This window comes from Crocodylus porosus, unplaced genomic scaffold (assembly GCF_001723895.1).
Source record: "Crocodylus porosus isolate Cpor-Errol unplaced genomic scaffold, CroPor_comp1, whole genome shotgun sequence".
NCBI lineage: Eukaryota > Metazoa > Chordata > Crocodylia > Crocodylidae > Crocodylus > Crocodylus porosus.
The window spans coordinates 28,169,660-28,192,801 of record NW_017728947.1 but is presented as its reverse complement, the minus strand read 5'-3'; the positions used below and the strand labels follow the sequence as shown (position 1 = coordinate 28,192,801).

At 41.2% G+C, this 23,142-nt stretch overlaps 1 protein-coding gene across 3 annotated transcripts in view; it reads left to right on the top strand.

Annotated features, from left to right (window-relative positions):
* The window catches only part of ANO5 (anoctamin 5), a 94,801-nt gene that overhangs the window by 45,288 nt on the left and 26,371 nt on the right, over nucleotides 1-23,142 (top strand). For all 3 annotated transcript variants that reach the window (XM_019551894.1, XM_019551895.1, XM_019551893.1), the window contains 6 exons: nucleotides 5,368-5,481; nucleotides 15,431-15,499; nucleotides 17,088-17,372; nucleotides 17,673-17,786; nucleotides 20,536-20,651; nucleotides 21,591-21,725. In XM_019551894.1, coding sequence (XP_019407439.1) covers nucleotides 5,368-5,481; nucleotides 15,431-15,499; nucleotides 17,088-17,372; nucleotides 17,673-17,786; nucleotides 20,536-20,651; nucleotides 21,591-21,725 — 833 coding nt within the window. The remainder of the gene's footprint in view (nucleotides 1-5,367; nucleotides 5,482-15,430; nucleotides 15,500-17,087; nucleotides 17,373-17,672; nucleotides 17,787-20,535; nucleotides 20,652-21,590; nucleotides 21,726-23,142) is intronic.

Here is a 23,142-nt window from a genome sequence, read left to right as displayed (position 1 = left end):
GCTGCAATGCAGTTAAAATTATCATGTAGGGGGATTAGCATTTAAAACGAAGTACTTATGCTAATTCTGGTAGATGTTTACATGAACATTAAAGATTTAGTAATAAGTTATGGGCATCAGTATAACTGCAGACTTCAGAGGGCTTAAACCTGAATGACTTCATGGAGAATTTTTATTTTTTTGGTTGATACCGATAGCCAATTACTAACCAGCCATATTAGCTGATGCTGAGCCAATAACTGATTTACAGGAATGCAGCCAGGCATATGGAGGGCAGCACCCTATAGGTAAGTCTGTGGAGTGGAAGGGGCACAGGGGAGGGAAAGGGTATAGGGAGGAAAGATCAAGGCCTGCACACAAATCTGGGAGCCCATGCCTCCCCCAGGGGGCGTGTGCAGCTGGAGGCAGCTGCCCCCCTCCACACCCTTACCCCTGTGCCTCCTGTGGCTCTGTCCCATTCCTGGCCCTGGCCCTGGCCCTGGGTCCCATTCACTGCCCTGGCTAGGCAGCGCCCCTAGCCCAAGCCCCAGTTCCTGCCCTACTCCCTTACTGTGGGGGCCTTGATCTGCTCCCCCCAGGCCCCTTCCCTTCCCCACACCCCTTTCTGTCTATAGACTTCAGGGTGCTCCATACTACCTGGCTGTATTCCTGGCCACTTGCATGGGTGGAGTTGCAAGCATGCACAGGGCATTCAGGGATTCTGGCCAGAAAGCATATTATGTTTATTGGTGATGTTTTCAGTTACACTAGCCAAAACAAGCCAATAGCCAGTAATGTTAATTTTACTTTTATCGATGAGGATCTGATATGGCACCGATATATTGGTCGGTGCACCTCTGGTAGCAATACATCTGGAAGCAAAGTCATTCCCCAAGGAAATTCCCTTGCTTCAACTCTCATGAATTAATCTAGCTTAATTGCAAGAGGCCCTTTTTGGATGATATCTTTTATTGCAGCAATGAACTAGCTTTAGTGACCTGTCATAATTAGTGTACAAGTGATCAGCTTTGCTGATTACCAGAGTGGAGGACCAGGGTGGGAATTAAAGCAGATTTCTGAAAATGATTACATGACCTCTATATATCACTTTAATTTGAAATATTGTGGTCAGTTATTTCCTGAAAAGCCAGTGTACTCTGCAGAAATATATGATCACTCTGGTTAGCCTACTGTATCATTTTTAGCGGTTGCCAGGGATAGTGAGGATGAGTATACAGCCCTCCCTCAAATGCACCTAGTTCTGCAGTACTTTAAGGGATTTTTTTCTCTAATCCACTTGCAGATAAATGTAGGCCTTGAGTGATGAGGGTTAATAGCCCTTCTAGTTTTATCAGATAAAGAAATACATTGCTATCTATTTCCTGTGTGTGCTATATGGCTCCAAACACATATAAAATAAGCTTAAGAGAAACATTCTTCCTCTTTCCATAAACTGCTGCTTGGTTTTGTTGTTAACGTTTGATGATGCTTTTCTTGGCCTGCTGTTTTGAACTGTATGTGAGCTGAGTGCCCTCATATTTAACAGCATTTAGCATTATAGAATTAAAATCATTTTAGAGCTCTCTAGTTAATGAATGGCAATCGCTGCTTTAGTCTTAATTAAGCTGTATATATTATAAACATATCAGTGAGTTTTGATTTCTGTTGTTTAAAACCTAAAGCCTTATCTTACCTTTATTATTGCTATACAGACTCTAACTTTACTGAGTTACTTGCCTGGAATAATTCTAGAGCTAGGTCCTTGAGGTAGATGACGTGCTTGTTAACTACTTGTTGGTTATTCCAGCAGACTGGAAGGAGATACAATCTGTTCCTGAAGCGACGTCTCAGGGTAAAACAGTGATGAATGATACTGCTAGTAGCTTGAATGGTTGCAGTGGTGCTTCAACATGCTTCAACTGTGTGATGTCTTTTGTTAATTGGGAGCAAAGTTCATATTTAGATAAATACTCCACAACTTTTTTAGAGAACTTTTATACTTCCATATGAGGGCACAGGGTATCCAGGACAAAATTTGTTCCACGACCAACAACGATATACTCCTTTGATAAGCAACTCTTTTTTCCATCTTAATAAAATATAGAGGTGAGTCCTAAAGACTAAATTTAACCCTGTATAAACACATGGACTAAGTACAGATAGTCAAAAAGCCCAAGGCTGAGGGCCTGGGGGAGGGGGAAGAGGAGAAGCATGCACTGAGGCTTGGCTCTGGCCCCAGAGCCCACACTTGGCTCCTGGCTGGCTCAGAGGAGAGAGAAGCCTGCACTGGGGCCTTGGCTTCCTCCCTTCTGAGTTGGTAGCCATGACCCTCTCTGAGCCAGTCTAGAGGCTGAGAGGGGAGCATGGCAAGAGGATTCCAGTCCTGCTTCTGGCTCTTGGGGGGCAGAGCCAAGGCCCCACTGCAGGCTTCTCCCTCCCCCCTGGCCAGCTGGAAGGATGGGAGTGTGGCTCCTGGCTCTGGTGGTGGAGCCAAGCCCTGGTGTGAGCTTGTTCTCACCCCCCCGTGCTCAGCCATCCTGGAGGCTTAGAAGGGGGCATGGCTTCCAGCTTCAGACTCTGGTGGCAGAGCCAAGCCCCATTGCAAGGTTCTTTCCATTTCCCAACCAGCCTAGAGGCTGAGAAGGGGGTGTGACTCTCAGCTCCGGGCTTTGAGGGGCAGAATCAAGCTTCCCCTACAGACTCCCCCTTCCCTCCCCAGGCCAGCAGCATTTGGTTGGGGATCTGTTTCCCAAGCCCTCCCCACTTTACTGGCAACACTGGGGTTTGGTGCTGAACAAGAGGAGTGATATCCAGCTAGGGAGCAGAGGGGCTGGGTAGACCCTGCTCGCTGGAGCAGACAGCACAGCTCAGGGCTGCAAAGCATCATAAGATGCCAGGGGACTATGCGTTAACTTGAATTGGGAGGGGATCTGGGACAGAAGTTCCATAAACCAGTTTGAGCTAAATCAGTTAACTCTGATACTGTTTGCAACCAGGTTTATCTTAAAGCAGTTTCAACCATTTTGAAAGCAGTTTAAGAGCACTGAACTTCTGTTCTGTTACAGGTTTAAATCCGTTTCTGATCACTTAAACCAGTTTGTGTATAATTTCTGATGCTAGCCATGGAGTTCTTTCTGAATTCCATGTTAGGTGAGTCCCATTAGGCTAGGGTTGAATTTAGACCAAAATGGTAGACTAGGTAGATTTCATTTTTGTCCTGAGGACTTTATCTCGTAACAGATTTTGTGGAGTTTGATAACAGAAATTTGTTAACTATAGGCAGTCCTCAACTTATGACTTTGAGTTGTGATGAACGTCACTAACGACGTTTATAAATTGACACCCCATTTTGACATTCTGATGTGGCTTTTGTCTTTATGACAGTTGATACTGCATATGGCTGGTATGTGATAAAAGGGAAGGGGGAAGGGAAAGGGCATGGGGGGCAAATCAACACCCCCCGTGGTGAGGGAGGGACTAGGGCCAGGACCAGGGCCGAGGTAAACAATGGCCAGCCGGGACCAGGCGGGCATAAGTGGGGGGAGAGGCAGCTCCTGTTGTTGCATGCTGCTCGTCTGGTGGCTTGATTGGCAGTTCCCACTGCTGCTTCAACCGCTGGGCCGGAAGGGCTTGGGGGGGCATGTGCTCCTGGATACACACAGGGTGCGGTAGGCAGGGCCGAGGCTACACTGGGCCACACTTTGGACAGGTGGCAGGGGCTATCGCGAATTTTTGGGTGGCTGCAGCCCCCCCATAGCTTCCGCTCTGCTGCTTGCTGTGCCCCAATCCAGGGGCACCCCCACCATGCCCTCCCTCCACTTGCCCAGCTGGGGCAGGACGGGCATGGGGCGGAGCTGCTGCACTGCCTCCAGATAAGTGGCATGCAGTGGTGGGAGCCACCCTCCCTGCACCTCCCAGATGAGACATGGCTTTCAGGGCATAGTGGGGCATATGCGTCTGGATTGGGGCAGGGCAGGCAGCAGAGCGGGAGCTCTGAGGGGGGCTGCAGCCACCTGAAAATTCAGTGTAGCTCCCATCACCTGCCTGGAGCGCAGCCCAGTGCAGCCCTGGCCCTGCCCACCCTACCCCACACAGATCCATGGGCACAACGCCCCCATGCCCTCCCGGACCAGAGGCAGAAGCAGTAGCAGGAACTGCTGGTTGAGCCGCCAGACAAACAGCACACAGTAGCAGGAGCCACCATCCCCACCTCCCTGCAGCACCCTGTCCCCAACTGGGCAGCACTTTCCTCAGCCCTGATCCCAGCCCCAATTCCTCCCTCACCACTGGGGTTGTTGATCTGCCCTCCCACAACCCTTCCCTTCCCCCTCCCCTTCCACCACTTACCAGTTGTGCACAGTATTGACCATGGAAAAGGAACCAAGTCGCCTGGTCCTATGGGAGAATTCGTTCCAAGTTACAACTTTTTGACTTAAGACACGGTTTTCAGGAACCAGTTGTGTCGTAAGTCTGAGGACTGCCTGTATAGATCTTTTTTTCCAGAGAAAACTGTATTGGGTTACCTGGAACTAACCAAAACTGGTGCCATAACAGATATCGAGATAGTTATGTTTACCTGGTTACATTAAAGCATTATTTCTGTAACACAATTTACTGGAAGAGATTAGATTTTATTTAATATTATATTTTAGCATCCTACAAATTAAAATACAGAATCAACACTTTGATTTAAAAAAAAAAAGTTCACTTTATACAGTAGATTAATGGCTTTTTATTTTTTTTAAGGAAGGATATTTAAAGGAAATTTTGCAGATGACTAAGATTTAGTTTGTGTAGCTTTTGTATCCTAATTCTTGATGTAACCAGTTAAGTTAATCACTGGGCAGTGTTTCTAGATTGTTGCTGCTTTAGAAGCCCTGGTTGGAAAGAGAGTAAGTGCATGACCTGTCTTTACTTTTACAACTGTTGCTGTGCCACTTGCTTTGACGTTTTTCAGCTGTTCTCTAGTTTGCTCTTGCTTAAAGGAGTGCTATAGTTAACTCTGCAATATAAAAACCATATTGACATATAATCAAACACTTGATATAGTTTTTGAGTGAAGTTTTAAACTTTTTTGAAAAAGAGGCATTTCTGAAAACAGTGAGAAATCTTGAAATCTAGTGTTGCTCACGGGCATTACTATACTAATGTATATCATTTATGCAGCATATGTTTCAAGCAGATGCCCAGTGCTTATACATAGCCAGTTGGAAATTCCTTCTCAACTCTCATATAACAGATGGAACTATTGTTGAAACTCCATCATAGACACAGGTACCTTCAAGTGTGGAAGAACTGAACCCAACTGAGGAAGCTACTCTGTTCTTCTGCTCTGTTTTAGAGTAACGCAAGATTTGATTTTCAATTGTTTATCTGTGCTCTTCACAGATTGACAAGCGACACCAAAGCAAGGATTCTGTTTTCTTCAGGGATGGGGTCCGGCGAATTGATTTTGTACTTTCTTTTGTGGATGATCCAAATAAAGATGAGGAAAAGAAAGTGGTAAGTTTCTTTTTCTGTATCTTCTGAACACCAGCTTTCCCTGGTTTTTGCCCAATTATTTTTCTTCTGGAGAAGCCATTTTTTTGCTCTGAGGGAAAAAAACCCCTTGAACTTGTGTCCACATGTGTTTTCTACTGGGAAAACAGTGACTCTCCCAATAGAAACTAATGTCTGTACATGGCCTTAGATTTGTTTGAAATTGCCATCAGCAGCTATTGTCAGAGCTCCAAACAGTCCATCCTCATTGTAAGTCAGTGTCTCTGAAATAGCAGTTCTTGGTAGCTGGCATTCAGTCATATCTACCTGACTAGAATTTATTACACAGGTTGCTTCTCTTTTACTAAAATACATTTCGTGTTGCGGTCACCCAAGTCTTGAGCTTCCAGTGTTTTGATATGTTTGTCAGAAGACCGAGGGCAGAAAATTGTCTGAAGGCCCTTGATTTTGGAACTGACTCCTTGAGGAGCATTGAGCTACTTGGATCATGCTGAAAAGCCAATCTGTTGACCAGGGTTATGAAGGCTGAATGTGAAGGATTATACACATGACTGTTATTTCAAATGAAAAGCTCATGTATACATGTTGTATGTGCTTGTATTGTATTTGTACATGAATCAGTGAGATTCTGAATGTGTTCGGAAAACATACTGATCATTGCATTTTAATAAGCATGTGCAACTAATAGTCCTAATAACTGTATGGTTAATTCAGATTTCCTTCATTGGAAGAATACCAGAAGAACAATTTTACATAATGTAATTTGTGTTAAAATGAAGAAGTTGAGTTCTTGATACTTTGTAACTTAGAGCAGCAAGAAGCTCTGTTAAACTCCTTGTTTAAATTATTATATAAACCTCTTTTTCCTTTAGGGTAATTCAGATTTCCTTCATTGGAAGAATACCAGAAGAACAATTTTATATAATATAATTTGTCTTAAAATGAAGAAGTTGAGTTCTTGATACTTTGTAACTTAGAGCAGCAAGAAGCTCTGTTAAACTCCTTGTTTAAATTATTACATAAACCTCTTTATCCTTTAGGGTAATTCTGTGTCTTTCCCTTATAACAACCAGATGAAAATTCTGGTTTCCCGAGGCTAAGATCATATGTAGAGATAAGAGCTGATTTTGTCTTTGCTAGTTATTTGGGAGAGAGCTTTTGTGTGAAGATTTTCCTCTGTTTAATGTACATAGTCAATTACTAATGCCCAAAGGGTGAAAAGCCTGATATCTTTATTAAGAATAGATGTGAGATCTTTGGGCCACCATTTATGTCCAGCACCAGTATTTTACAAATACCTTCACTAAGTGCATTAATATATGTTCGTTTCTTGAAACGCTGATGCTAAATTTTTCAAAAAATTAAAACAGTGGATGTAAGGCAATGAGACTATGAACGTTAGAGCATGCCAGTTAGTGGGAACCATCATTTTATGATGTGCACCATGTCTGGGAAAGACTAAATAAGGTAAGCACCTAAAGAAATACAGCATTTGGTGGTTCACAGGGTAAATGTGATCTCTGTATTAGACCAACTAAATGGTTGGCAAAATTGTTCTTTGCAAGCTTTCCGGTACAAACACCCTTCTTCAGGCACAGGGAGAGTTTGTTGTTTCTTTGTGTGCTGTCTTGGGTGAAATGGAAGCCAATATGCAAAATGCAGGTTTGTGAAAATGCAAATGCTGGCAGGGAGGATCAGAGGCCCTGGGAGACAATAGGTGTGAGACAGGTAGGGCCAACATGGCTACAAGCAACAACCCTAAAGAATTTGATGGTTTTGTATTCATGTAGATAACAGCATTTGGGCAGGGTTTTGGGCCACATTACCACTGAGGTCCCTTCCAATCTTTTGGTTCTGTGTACAGATTTGTACTGCTATCCTTACCCAGGTGACTAGGAGATGTACTTGGGCCATGCCGTTGCACAGCTGCTAAATAGAACTGTATTTGTTTAACTGTTAAAGTGTCTAAAATGTAATTTAGAGTTTCACCAGCAGGCACTCCTTTATTAATTTGATCTATTTTCTTGTGAGGTTCATGGAAGATTCTTACATCTCCCATAACCTCTTGAGACTTATGTGATGGATGAGGTCTGTATAACGTTGTCGGTAAAAGGGCTTTTATTCTTAATTACTTGCTTTATACTCCCAATAAAATGATCTCACTGTCTCCTCTGCTAGGCTTTCTGACTGGTATCTTGCTTTATTACCAAAGTATTTGTAATTTATTATCTTTATTATTACAAATCCCTGTTGTTTTAAAACCAGGCTCAAAATATCCATGGAAATGGATCTTGCAGACAACAAAGCACGAAGTCCAAGCTTACTGTGGGTTGCTGTAAAATACCAATTACAAGTTCTTAGCAAAGCACAATAGCCACGGTGGTGACATTGGATCAAATTTCCAGAAGGAATCAGAAAGTGGCATTTCTGTTTGTTCTTTGTCTACACTGAGATTTTGGGCCTGATTCAAGAAATGCATTCATTCAAGCCATTTTTTTACATTGTAAGCTCCAGTCCTGCCAACTCAGTGAATTGAAAGGAATCATTAATTCGCCAAAAAATTCTAAAGATGTTTTAAAATATACTATGGATTCTTTTGTCTTTTAAAATTTTCCTTCAGCCTTTTGAGCCATTACAGGTTCCATTTACAAGCTGTTCTCAGCAATAACAAGCAGCCAGAATCTGATTTTCTTTTGAAAACGAAAGCTGAGATGCTCACGTAATCTCATATTTCCAAGGGCAAATAATGCCTTAATGAAAAATCTCCTGAAATTTATGCTTGTGGACTTCCATGAAATAAAAGACCTTTTTAAACCAAACACAGATGCATAAGAAGAAGAAAACACACAAGTATTGTGTATTCCCTTTGTAGGAGGAAGAACAACTAGAAAGATTAGCTATTTTTCTCTAGCAATCAAAACACAGAGCCATGAAAAATTGGCTCTCAAAACCCAGGAATTTTATTTTTGTAAATGAAATAAACTAAAATAGCTACATAAAGCAAATAAATAATCAAAGTTCTCCAATATTAACACATCTGTTTTACATTGTCTGAATCTGAACATCTTACAGTCTGCCTTTCTTAGCTGTCCCTGTTCAGCTTATGTGTTCAAACCAAGAAGGGATTAATTACAGCTGTTATTTAAAGAAAATGGTTGCTGATAGACTTGTTCCAACATAGTCTAATTTGAATGTGTCGGAGCAGACTTGATTAATTGAGTCGGCTGGAGCGTTCTAATTAGAATGCTCCAGTGTGCCTCACTACCACCTGTATTGAGCACCCCATGTTTCGGAATGGTGGTGGGGGGACTTTATTTAAAACTCATTGAATGAGCTTTAGTTCAAGTGCCCTTGCAGCCATTTTGAAATGTGAAATGCTTAATACACGTAATGGTGAGACATTTTAATTAAACTGGCTCTCTGGGAACCACTCTAATTAAAATGCGCCCCCCGCCACCGGTGGAGTTTCCCCAGGAAAATCACTGCAATGACAAAACCTCCGTATATAGAGCTGTATAAGTCACTGGGAATGTTTTCACAAGATGCCACTGACAGTGGTTACTGCTCATTTATTTAGCACTTGCATAATCAAATGCTAAATAAATGCACAGTAACCAGAGTTACTGCACAGTAGCACTGGCGAACGCCTTTTAAGTGACACTGCTGTGCAGTAGCCTAATAATACTGTGCAGTAATATTAGTATTAGCACTGTTGGTGTTGTGATATGTTGCTGTGTAGTATTATTTGGCTACTGTGCTGTCAGCGTCTCATGTAGACACACTCACTGTGAACCAATTACAGTGTGGAGATATGTTTCTTGGGAGTCTTCAGAGAAAGTAAGATTCACCAGTGTATTTAGGGCCAGCATAAGGCCAGTGCAGTGAGGCCAGCAAAGTTGTACAGGCTAAGAATAGAAAGGTTCATAGGAGAAGGAGCAACATTTTTTATGGCAGGTTTTAAGTGTCTGTACTTGCTTCGGAGAAATAGCTTTGGGTTTCCTAACTTTGAATAGAATTCATTTCTATATAGCATTTCAACAATCTGCTTCAGATGAAAGCACTTAATGTATTATTAGGCCTATCTTTCTTCTTAGCTTCATACAATGCAAACCCATATACTTGATAATGCTAGTTCTTTGTGTACCCCCAAGAGCTCTACAAGCTCAGACTGGAAAAGCTGCCAAGTTTCTCGAGAGAAGCTTCTTGAGAGAAATCTCCTTTTAAGAAAATGGTCTTATTATTGAGTTAATCAGCTAATTCAACTCTTAAGTTAACATAGTGGTTGCTTAAGATGAGAAAAGTCACAAAATTACACTTGGAAGCAAAATTTGTAAATATAATATATTGATTGAATGCTTTCTGATGAACAGAGCTTTCCTTATCACCCATGTAAAATAGGATGAATGGGACTGCAATGTGTGGCTATCCACCTAGATCTGAACTCTCAAAGGCTCCCTGTACCTGTTACAGGTAGAGGAATTTGGCTTGAGACCAGCTACATGTGCAAAGTACCCATCATGCCACAAAAAAGCTCCAACCAGCTCTAAAGTTAGACTTTGAAAATGTGTATTAATGTTATAGCTGATTGCTATTGAGCTTTAATTCAGCTAACAGGGCTCCCAGCTGCAAGGGGGCACTATGCCCAGCTGGAGTTGGGAGTCCTGCAACTGAGGGGAGTCTCAGCTGTAGCAGCTGCCAACTCTGGGTCCTAGCAGCACTCTGGACCTGCAGATGCTGGGTCCCACAGTGTGCCTCCTGGTGCCAGGACCCAGCTGGGTCCTAGCAGCCATGGAGCATCTCACATGCCATCTCACAGCCCTGGGGCTATATGAAATCTCTGGGGCTGGAAGATCATGTCCACTGCAATCTCCTTGCCAGTACAGAAGAATGTTTGACATGGCAGGAGGCACAATTCTGTAGATTGGGCATTAGATCTCATCATGTCTTTGTCTGCATGAGTAAAGGAGCCCTCTCTACACATTCGCAGTGTGATTGCATCCATGCATCCAGGATTTTGATCCCTCTCTCTATTTTTGTTTCTGTTTAATCTCTTCTGCTTCTGGATTTCTAGTATTCTAATATTGATCCTGTAGTGGCTGCAGTGAACTGCTACATTCTGCAAACATTCCTTTTTATCCCCTGGGCATGGGCCAACTCAGAAAAAAAATTGTCTTAGCTCTCTTGGAGGTTAAAAGTTTACTTCTGACTTTCCATTGTTTAGGTGACTGTATAGCATATAGTGATCCCATCATTGTTTTAATTTTTAAAACCTAATTGCCTGAGGTAGGGAAGTACTTATTGCATCCTTCAAGATGCTGAGAAGCTTCTGAATTCACTGAAGGCAAAGTTAAATCAAGCCATAATATGTTGAAAATCTGAATATCATTCTTGTACATTTTAATCAGATGTTCAGCTACTCTGGATTTATTTATTAGCGATTTGCATTCACCATCAGCCTTAGGGTACTCATTATAAGCTTCCCTGTAATCTTGCACATCTGAAAGGGACAAATTTAAAAAAATAATACTTCTACTATCTCAGTAATGGGTAGTCTACAGCATCAGTTATTGAAATTTCACTTTTCACTTTGCAGTTCCACTTAAACTCATTTTTATGAATGCATTTATTTTAAATGCAAAACATAACCCATAATCTATATGGTACACAATTTATACTCACAGGACACACAAAAATTAAAGTCCAAAGGATTCAGTCAGAGTCATCTCTGCAATAAACCATCTTTTCTGTGTATTGTACTTGAATGGTATCAACTACATGAATGAATCATAACTGTAAAGCTTTTTACAAACAAAAATCTAAATTATATTTTATGTTGGGCAATTTATTTTATATTTTATCTGTTATCTAGCAGTAGATAGTGTTTATTTGTCTGACTAACCTTACCAATGCATTATTTTATCCATATATGAAATTTGCTGGCATATTCAGAATAAAAGTGGCTGAATTAATTTAAGAACAAAATAAAACAGTCTGATTAGAACTATTTATTTAGGACTGCTCACAAACTTTTTGTTGTCCATAGGCCCAGTTCTCCATAAGGAGCACCCCAAAAGTATTATGTTTCTAGGAGCTCCACAGGCTTAGCTTCTTCATGGTGGAGCAGAACTGTAATTTCATATGCATCATACAGACACAGCTCTTTTTTCATCTTCTCAGCCTGCAGAATGCAACTTTTGCCTGCATTCAGGTTACCCTGATGTGTATTATGCAAGAAATAGGGAAAGGATTTGCTAATTTCTCTTTCAGTTCCTGTTCTACATTGCTTAGCCACATTAGAGCTAAGCATAGTCTAGCCCTTAGTGTTTTGTACTTTGGTGCAGTATCACTTGTAAATAGCATTAAATGTAATGTTACTGCTTTTTAAACTAAGAAAAGAGAGTACATTTTCCCAAATTTGGGTCTTGGGTCATTCTTTGCATTCACAAAATTCTAATGGACTCAGTGTAAGTTGTGGGAGTACCAGGAATGATGAACTCGTGTTTTGTCTTGAGGGTCTGATTTTGTTAAATGTTGAACATATCCAGCAAAATGCAAAGCCTTCCATTGTGAATTGAGGTTCAGAAGATTGAGCCCAAAGTTGCTAACAAGGGTCCAAATCCTATGTTGACTTTTGCCTTCTGCCACTATGTGATTTATGCTACTGGGGCATAAGTTAGCACAGAATTTGGGCACATATATTACATTTTTTGTAACACATTAATTTTGTTAGCACCCATCATTGTACATTTGGAGTTTGATTAGAATATAACTGGATACTCTACTAAGGAGGAGATGTTTTCAAACATGAAAATCCATTGCTTAAGAGTAGGTTTTTGTGTCAGGTAACAATGTACCATGAACTTCACCACTTACTTTTGACTGATTATTCTTACTAAAACACAGCATTGTTATGAAAGGTAGCTTTATGTTCATAAGACTGGTTTATCTTTCTTAAGTGTCTGATCTTTATGTACAATGGCATTTGGCTGATTTTTCCCACTGGACTTTGGATCCAATTTTGATAATCTTAATGTTTCTGTTTTAGTTTGTTAGGCAATTCAGGTATGCTGGGAAGGGACTATAACAATAATATAATTATTTAAGCTAGCCTTACCTCTGTGGTGCTGAAGTGGAAAAATTGCCAAAATACGGGCCCTTATTTTCAGTCTCGCAGGGTGAGTGAGGTCATGAATTTTAAATTGTGACACTGTTATTATATCTAGAAATGGTAACTTTGTCCCATTGAGAGACTTGAGACACTGCAATTTGTCTCTCAAGCTACGGACAGGCTAAAATTGGGGGAAATTCTATACTTGGCGTAAAAAAAAGGGAAAAGGCTCTGGGAGCATGATTTTCTTTTTGGAGAGTGTCATCAAAACTTTGGAGTCTAAAATGTTAAAATATGTTTTGGGGAGGGTGGATCAGTAAACAGACAGCAGATAAGCTAGTCAGAAGGGTACAAGCATTAATTAATTCCATTCTCTACAAGTTATCACTCTAGAGATGTTGTATCATTGTATATGCAGTATGGGGCTGGATTCTCACCCTCTTTACTTCTGAATTGTGAAAGAGGAAGATACTGCTCATAATCTCCTTTTCAAGGGATTCCTTTAATATATACAGACCACTAGTGGGCAAAGAGCCAGCAGTTAATTTCTTAATTTCCCCTAGTGTATGGGCTGGAGAGAGAAGCTGTATTGTCAGGGAACCATAGTATGTACTTTGATCTCCAACACTGACCATCCCCAGACAATTCAGATGAAGGTGTCCAGTAAACCTGTCCAGCATACATGGTGTGACCATGGATCGAGTCTGGCTATCACAGGAGCAGGCAAAATACAATGCTTGGACCAGATCTGGCCTGCCAGGCCATTCCATCTGGCCCATGGTGCCCATAAAAAAATTTGAAAATTAATATTTATCTGCCCCTGGCTGCCTGTCAAAGATGACAGGAGACAGGGGCAGTAGGACCATGGGGGAGCTGGTAGCAGAACTAGACAGCTGGAGCAGCAACTCCAGCATGTCCTGGCATTCCTTTGTAGCTGAGCCCCAGCTGGAAGCCTCTGCCTAGCAGAGTCTTCTGGTGGCTTCTGGCCTGAGGCTGTTCCTGCTTTCCTGCACTGAGGGAAATACAAATAAGAAGGAGGGGTGGAGGGAGGCAGGGGAAGAACATGGATGATTGCCCCAGTCCTCAGGGCCAGATGGGCTGACTCTTGTGATCCCAGCACTGCAGCTGGGAACCATGTGGTGCTGGAGGCTGGTAGGTGGGTGGGGGAGCAGGGAAATGGCTGTGAAATGTGGGGAGAAGGGGCAGTCAGTTGGGCGGGAGCATGGGGTCAATGCTGGTGCACTGGGGCCAGCACCAGCAGGGCCCAGAGTCAGCTGGCTCCCACCTCTCCCTGCTGGAGCAGTGCAGCTTGGCTCCATAGAGCCCCTGGCAGCCCAGGCCCCATGTTCCTGCCACTCCACTCTGGATCCCGCCAGTGCACTGGCATGAGCCCTGCAATCCTGCCCAGCTGTTACTGTGCTTTGCATGCCCACTCACTACTCCTTCCTCGAGCCTGCTGCAGCCACTTCCCTATCTGCAACCCCCCCCAGTATCACGTGGTTCCCAGCTGCAGCCTTAGGACTGCGGGAGCAACTGGGACATGGTGCCAGAGCAGCCAGGGAAGGGGGGATAGGGAAGCGGCAGGAGAAGGGCAGCAGTGGCAGAGCGGGGGCAAGAGGCAGTGAGAAGAAGCATGGGGCCTGCGCCAGTGCCTTCAGAACCAGGACCAGCAGAAGCACCAAGCTCGGGCTTGCAGGAGCACTGGCAGGGCTTTGCTGGGGGGGCAGGCTGTTGGCAAACCCACACAAGCCACAGCCCTCCACAGTCACACTTCCCCCACACATTCACAACCCCCCACAATCCCCATACCCACCTATACCCACACCCCCCACACCTATCCATCCACCCCACAAATCATGCACACACCCTTCCCCATACCTCACATACCCACAAAACTATACCCACTCTCCCACCCACACCCTCCCACAATATACAAGAATAAGACTTCATTTTAAACTATTATACTATCACCTCTATGTACACTACACAAACACATGTAAATCAAGACAAAAATATTTTTTGAAATGAAATTAATGAAAGTTGTAGTACATTTTTTATTTTTATAATATAATTTGGTATTTTTCTGGTTCCAAGATGGCAAGCCCCTTGCTGAAAGGAGTACTTCTGGGGGGCAAAGGGAGGGACTTCTGGTAGAAGTCAGGGGCTAGGGGGGCAGGGCTTCCACCTCCAAGATGGCTACCAGGGGGTGGGGCACCTGTCAAGGGGCAGGGCTACCCATGTGGCCCTCAATGGCTTGCCAAAACTCGGTAAGCAACCCTCCATCCAAAATAATTTCCTGCCTCGTGCTATCGTCATTTACAAGGATAACAAGAATAACAAGTGCAGAATAGTTGTTAAAGGAGTAACTGGCTTTTTCTTGTGCTGTACAGAACTTTTGCTTTACAAATCGTGATCATACAGTGTATAAATTATTTGGATGAAAAATTTAGTATAGGTTACTGAAATATTTTACAGGATTGTCTATTTAGTTTTTAAAAAATCATTTAAACTCTGGTCCTAATATAGAAATTAATAGAAGCTTTTCCAGTGATTCCCAAGGGGACGGAGTTTGAGCCCAGTATATATTATATATGTTAATTCAACATCTAGTTATTATACCAGAGGAAACTCTGAGACATTTTGGTGAGTGAAAGGAAATTAATAGGATTTGGGAATAATTATTCTTTCAGGGCTAATCTAGTTTCTGGTTTGGTAAGGATAACCTTTTGACTATAACAGAAACAATATTGGACTCGTATAGGGATATAGGGAAGATACTGGTCTGCAAAATGAAGTTAAAATAATGCTAACTTCATTAATTGAGTAAATTCTGTTTGTTTATAGGATAGGAGGAGAGAATTTGAGCGTAATCTGCAAAAATCTGGTCTGGAATTAGAAACAGAAGACAAAAAGGTAAACAATTTTCATTCCATTCAAATAAACTATAATCAAAGAAGTGAAGTTACAAATTGCTAGTTAATGTTTCTAACTTTCTTTTTTGGTAGGATATTATCCACTGTGTTATAAATGATTGCAAGGAATTTTAGTAATATGTGTGAGAAACTAAAGTTAAGCAGATACAACCACCTAACTGGGGAGCTATTTCTTGATAAACATTGTGAGAATACAGTTGTTGTTTCTGCAGGAAATGATTGCTTTTTATGTTTTAATGAAAAGAAAACAGTTTGCCAGATAACTGAACTCTGAGCTCATTTATACCCATAAACCAAAATATACAGGAAGCAGCCCTAGAGTCCCAGCCCATGGCCTCACCAATCCATACACCTCAGCCTCTCTACCCAGTTTATAAGAAATACCTATTGTAGTAATTGGAAAGTGCTTATATCCTGTTGACAGTAGTGTCAGGATGGGCCCTTATCCTGGTGTGTCGTAAGTCTGGTCTTTTTGCTTAGGGTTCAAGTTCTACATCGTGTGTGAAGGAGTGCAGGGGGAGCATCTCTGGTCTGCATGTAAAAACACAGAGAAAAATAACCTCATAAAACCTGTGGATCCCCTGGAATCTGCAGATAAGGATCCAAAGAGCCATTGGCAGAACATTACTATTTTATATGGTGAAACAACTGTGTTCTTGAGTGCATGTTCTAAGTTCAGAGGAATTCTGTAAAGATTTTGGTTGGGGGAGGGTACTGCTGTGGAACTATTACCTAGCCACCGCTGCAGGCTATAGGGTTGCAGTAGCTTTAATGGTTGCTGGTAGGCTATGAGTTCTGCATGATTGTGAGTTAATCATGATGTACTTGCCATTTTGACATACCTTCCTAAGACTGTCATGTGCTAAAGAGAGAGAATCTCTGTAAAGCACAGCACCATGCAGGGAGTTTGAACTGCTCTGAGGCATGCCACATCATTTCTGAGATACACAGATTGGTTCAGATGTGATCTCTTTTATTAGTCCAATTAAATAGTAGCAAACAATTTCCTTTCTTTGCAAGCTTTCGGGCACAAACACCCTTCTTTTGGCTGAGGAGGAATCAAAGATTGTAAAAGTCCACTTAGGTAGAAAAGAAACTCCATTTTGCTCAGGGGGATATAGAAAGGGAAAGTTTATTCCCCTGGCTATCTCTGGGTTCTTTTGTGAAAGTGTTGCTCTTTGGTGAGTAGATTAGGCTGTTGTCTTCCCTGGCGGTGTCCAATGTCAGAGGCAGATCCCTGACACCATTTCTAATGCATTCTGACTTCTGTGCATCTTAATTAGAAAGGAGTATTTAGTCTTTACTGTGAAAATCTGGTGGAGCTGGAAGTTTCCTTTAGAACTTCCCAAAACTGCAAAGAATATAGGTACCTTGTACCAACCAATCGTACAAGTTTTCTTGTATTGAGTAGGGGGAGATTTTGCTCTTATTTTCATTGTATCAATTGAAACCATTCAGGTGAAAGAAAACAAATGCAGAAAAGTTCTGAAGAAGGTCTAGCTTCATTTTAATGCTACAGTTAAAAAAATAAAGTTTAGGCTGACATCTGGTTTATTTTTCTTTTATAGGAATCTGAAAATGGCAAAACTTACTACGTGAAGATACATGCCCCATGGGAGGTTCTGATTACATATGCTGAAGTGCTGAACATCAAAGTCCCCATCAAGGAAAATGATATTCCCTGTACTATAGAAAATCCCATAGATTGTATGCTTTCACCATTTAGGCTTCCAGAGAAAGTGATGCATCCTGATCCAGATTACTTCACAGCACCATTCAGGAAAGATAGACAAGAACTCTACCTCATTCATGATGAAAGCACCTTCTTCTCACCATCAGTGAGAAACAGAATAGTATGTATCTCAGGTTTACATGTGCATATAGAATTTAACAGTGACCTATGGTGTGGGGAAGAAGGAAAGTATATGGTACGGTATCCTGAATTTTTGCACAGTGAAGCCAAGTGACATTTGTGAAAACTGTTCCTTCATTAACCTTATTTAGAGCTTGCTCATTCACTGGAGCCCTGAGAAGCACTGAATTTTCCCTGTGCAATAAATTCCCTCAGCAATACTCTTTCCATCCTTCCCTGGAGTGTGCCATTAATCCAAGTTAAAACAGAAAAGACTTAAACCTGCGTGTTTGTATCTTAGGTTTTCTATATTCTAACACGATGCCCATATGGAACAGAAGAAGGAAAGAAAAAGTTTGGGATTAAAAGACTATTAAGTAATGGCACCTACACAGCTGCTTACCCTCTTCATGATGTAAGTATTCTAGTTTTGCAGTCCCTAGTTTCTTAGTCCAGGTCTCCTCCTTCATTTGTTTTACTGGCTGTGACATCACTGATTGAAACAGAAACTCATTTGGTCTCCAACCCTTCCAATATCTACTGATGACTCTTGTCCTTTGTCCCATAATATATACAGATTTGCCGGTCCTGTTACACAGTATGTAGGTTTATGGGACATAAAAAATTTCAGTCAGAGGGTGCGTCTACACATGCATTAATGGTCTTCTCCTTATGTGCATTAAATTTAGTACCTCTGATGCAAGGTAGTAAATTAATGTGCATTAGGCTGTCCCAAAGTGGAGTAGCACAAGCATATGCTTTTTTAGGTATACTTAATGGACAATAGCCTATTTTATTGCACCTTTGTGTAATAGCATGGTTTTTTATGCACCGCTTTAATGTGCAATAAAATAGACGACTGCACATTAAAGTGCATGTGTAGACATGCCCAGAGTGTATTAATGACTCATACAATAATATAGTTGTATAAATGGGATATGCTATATATTAGGAGAAATTATAACATAGTTATATGCAGTAACATATAATGACAAAGAAACAAGGAAATGAACAACATCTTCATCTGAGCCCATAGATACTGCAAGTCACATCCACCTGCAGTATAAAACTCCACTGAAAATAATAAAATTAACCCTGCAATAAATCTGGTTCTAAAAGACCACATAGTTTGATAAGTGCTTTATGATGCCTTCTGCTGGCAAAGTGTAGGTACAGGTTTCCCTCACGTTATGCAAGTTCTGTATGTGCAAATTCACTCTTATGCAACGATCCTTTTTATACCAAAAATTCATTGTATGCGAGGTAAATTCACTCTTATGCAATCAGTGTGGTGGAAGCCCAGTCAGCTGCTTTGTGTGGTGCATTGTGGGAGTGATGTGCACCAAAATATAGTCTCTTGTGTGGCTCTGTGCTCCTCACTCGTTGTCTGCAACACATTTCTGTAGTTGCCATCCTATTATGATGGTGCCCTGTGCTTGGTGAGTATCAAAATTGTCTTGTAAAAGTGGTAGAGATGGGTCTGGGAGTCGGTACAGTTGAGGTCTTGAAACATATCCCCATTTCTTACATTGTAAAGTGGGTTCCCTTTATGTGAATTCAAGTTATGCACTGTTTTCCAGGAATGCATGTACAGTATAAAGTGAGGGAAACCTGTACTACAAAGTTTACTGTAAAGCTTGTAGGAGTAAAAGCTTTCTATATTTGCTTTTCCTGCTAGGTGTGTTTTTAAAGAAAAGATGTCTGAATTTCTCTCTAGTCCCTATTTCCAGTGACAAAAGGGAGCTGTGCTGCTAAACACCAACATATTATACTGAAAAGCTACCTCCTAGTAACATTTTAATTAGCTGTTTGTGGGATTAATCTAATCCCTTATTTATTTTTAATAATCTTTTGAGGATAATTATAATGCCTGCCAACATTTTAAATTACAAGTTTACTGATTGATTTCTAATTTATGGGTCTGCTTTCTGAGAACTCTTCGCTTAATTTATGTTGCAAGTGAATTAGAGAAAGAAAGTCTAAAAATGAGAAACTTCCCATTGAATGCAGTTATGTCACCTATTCGATGGGATGGAAATTGTGGCTGTTTACACAATGTCAGCTTGGCACAAGGCCCATACACTTGCTTTACTTGGGCACCTAGCACATTGTGGGCGATATTAAAAACAGATTATAGTAAAATAGCAGCACTGATGCCAGAATAGGGTTTCCAAGAAAGCTTTTCCATTCTGTGTTAGTACTACTAGCCCCCAAACCATGAGTTTGTTTCCCAAAAATCATGATATAGAAGTAAATATCAAGAGAGATTTACAAGTGATATATTTTGAGTTATTTTGTTTCTAATTTTGGAGCTTTGAAGGTGCTCATGTACCACTCTTTCAAGTTTGTCTCCACAACCATAGACTGAAAACAGAAGAAAAACTGGAAGCTGAAGTTTTCTCATAGTCAAATGACATGAGACGCTAGGGCTCTGAGACTTTATACAATTACAGGTGCCACTAATGACACAATAGTTGTAGTCCATTCATAAGGAACTTGCATAATGCATAACATGACAGGAAGTATGTGCAAGTGCTAACTACCATGAAGTTAAATTCATGGCTGTTACTTAATTATTGTAGTGGGTATTCACTTTCCAACCTCAAGCCACAATGGTGATAGTAGGTAAGGAAAGTCCCTGGGTTGATGGAAACCAAATTGATACTTTATCATGTTTATACACTTCTATCTCTCAGTGCAAGCTTTTTGACTATGGTATCCACCACGAAAGCATGATTCTGACCAACATAGCACAGAGGATTTGGACTGGAGTTTGTTTAGGAGCAATGTAGCGCTTGTTTACATTAGGAAAATTTGTGCTAATGTAGGTACATGTTGTCTAAATGTAGGTGTGTTATACTTGTGTAAACTTGGCTTGCATCTGTGGCTTTCTTCAGTGAGTACAAGAACAAATCAGAAATACAAAACACATTTTCCATCAGTGCAGCCTGCCTGTAAAAGTTTAATGTTCAAATTTCTGAAATGTCTCAGGGGCCTACTGGTACACATGTTGTTTTAAAATATAATGTGTAAAACTTGGAGTATAGGGTTGAGTACCAATAATTTTACTGACTTGTGTTGCTATTAATGTACATTTCTTTACTGTGATGTATTAGCGTATTGATGAGCTGCTTTGTCTCTCTGATATATGCACTCTCACACAGTGCCAGTACTGGAAGAAGTCAAATGATCCACACTGTGATAATGAGAGATACACACTGTACATGGAGTGGGCCAGGTTTTTACGTTTTTTCAAGGAACAGCCTTTGGATCTCATCAGGTAAACTATAAGTTCGAAAAAGCATTTATTGCACTTGGCCATATTTAATGGGTTTTCACGGCAGTATATGCCTGTATTCATTTGTCATTTTGTTCCTCTTGGGAATTTTTTTATCCATTTGTAATGTTTGAGGAAAAGCAGATACTCAACCAGGCACCAGGTGCAGAGAATACATGGAATGTATTTTTATTAGCAACTGGCAACACTCTCTACTTTAAATCCTAAAACTGTTCCAACCCAATCACCCCTGGGGGGGTCATTTTTCTGATTCTGCTTTGCATGCAGATGAATTTTTACAGCGGACTATTATGTGCAAGATTTTGGTCCAAGGTAGCAGGTATTTTACAAAAACAACTGAACACCATTTAAGATGGAAGTGTTTTGAGAATGTCAGTGACATTTTGTCACCATTCAATCTAACCTGAAAGGACACTTATTCAGTCTCAGATGTAAAATCCTACCTAATACCTGCATTCTAAGCACTTGGTCCCTTTCTCATTCTTACTTAGAAGTACATTTCTTTATTGATGTGACACATTTCTCCCATTTGTAACACATCTTGCTGCTTTTTCTATAATAAAAAAGACTGTTCTTTTTAAATGATATGTTTAATCCTAAATTCTGCTTATTTATTTTGGTGCATAACAGAGCTGAATTCACATTTATATAACAACTTTGTGGGTAGGGGAAATAATTCCTTAAATGAGGGACCAGAGAAAACAAAGGCAAGTAAGGTCATCTGTTGTGCTCATTCAACACATATAACTCTTATGTATGGGCTATGTTTTGATCTTGCTTTAGCAGCATGACAATGGTTTTATTCTGTTGTGAGATCAGAATTTGTCCTATAGTCCTAATTTTGTATGGACCTTGACCAGTTTTGTCTTTTTTAATTTTCATTGTTCCTATTTCCTGTCCAATATCATTGTGTGTGTACAGGAAATACTATGGAGAGAAGATTGGAATCTATTTTGCCTGGCTGGGTTTTTACACTGAAATGTTGTTCCTAGCAGCAGTAGTTGGCTTATTCTGTTTTCTGTACGGTTGGTTTACAATGGATGCAAATATGAGCAGGTGAGTGTAATTGTCAAAACTGCATTGTAGTGGAGGGCACTACTTTGTTATTAAAGCAGAATTATAGTTTTTAAATGTCTATCTTAACACTGCTGTTACATGTTTTCATAACTGCAGCTGTTCAGGATTTGCTCCATATGGAAGGAAGTCAGAACTGGCATTCACATATACTGGAAGAAAAAAAAAAAAAAATATATATATATATATAAAATATCAAGCAACTCAGGGTGTGGTTATAGTGGTTCTACACTCACTATAGAAAAGCAGGAAGCATACGTATTTTTAAACAAGAAATGTTTTCATTTACATCCACACAAAACTTTGTTGACATAAGTGGGATATACAAACAGAGCAGACCTGGTCACTTTATATTGCACTTACCACCTAGTTGGAAGTGGATAACATTGTTTTAATTTGGGAAAGGTTTTTATATCTTGGAGTTGTAATAGGTAGGTGCTTAAAGATGTTATTAAAATTCTGTGCATATCAAGTGTTCTTTACTGCCTTAAACCAGTGGTGTTTCCAGAGCCTTGTAGTTAACACTGCTACTGCCCCCTCATTGCCAAGTTTCCAGCCCAGGGGGAAAAGTCCTGCAGACCAGATGACATGGCCCTGTGTGCCAGATCACAGTCAGATCCAGCAGGCAGAGTCAGGCCAGGATGTGGGGTTGGTCCATGAGTGCAATCCATGCCCTGGGCCCTTATGCCAGATCTGGCCTGACCATGATTGTGGAATACAACATGGGGACTAACCTCGCACCACTCATATGTACCACAGAGCCAGACGGTTGAGCACTGCTTCCTTAAACTCTCCTTTTTTAAACTATCTTGTAAAGCAGGTGATTTCCTGCTTCAGAGGGCCAGCTGTTCTGAATTACCCACCAAAGAATCTAAATAGAGTGCAAACTGCAAGTGTCCCCTCCATCTGTGGTTATGAGCCTGCTTTCTCATGTACTGAACATTCTAACTTGTGTAGCTAAACATTGCAGGACTTTATACTGAGATTCCCTGAGATCATAGAATCATATCATAGAATCATAGAAGTAGGGTTGGAAGGGACCTTTTAGATCTTCAAGTCCGACCCCCCGCCTGGGCGGGAGAAAAGACTGGACTCAAATGAGTCCAGCCAGGTAGTCATCAAGCCTCTTCTTAAAGATCCCCAGGGTAGGAGCCAGCACCACTTCCCTAGGTAGTTGGTTCCAGCTCCTAGCCGCCCTAACTGTGAAGTAGTTCTTGCGGATATCTAATCTAAATCTACTCTCTAATAATTTGTGTCCATTGTTCCTTGTCATTGCCAGGGGGCACTAGGGGAAACAGTGTCTCCCCCTAAACCCTTCTGGTCCCCCCTAGTGAGTTTATAGACGGTCACCAGGTCCCCCCTCAGCCTTCTCTTGTGAAGGCTGAACAGGTTTAGGTCC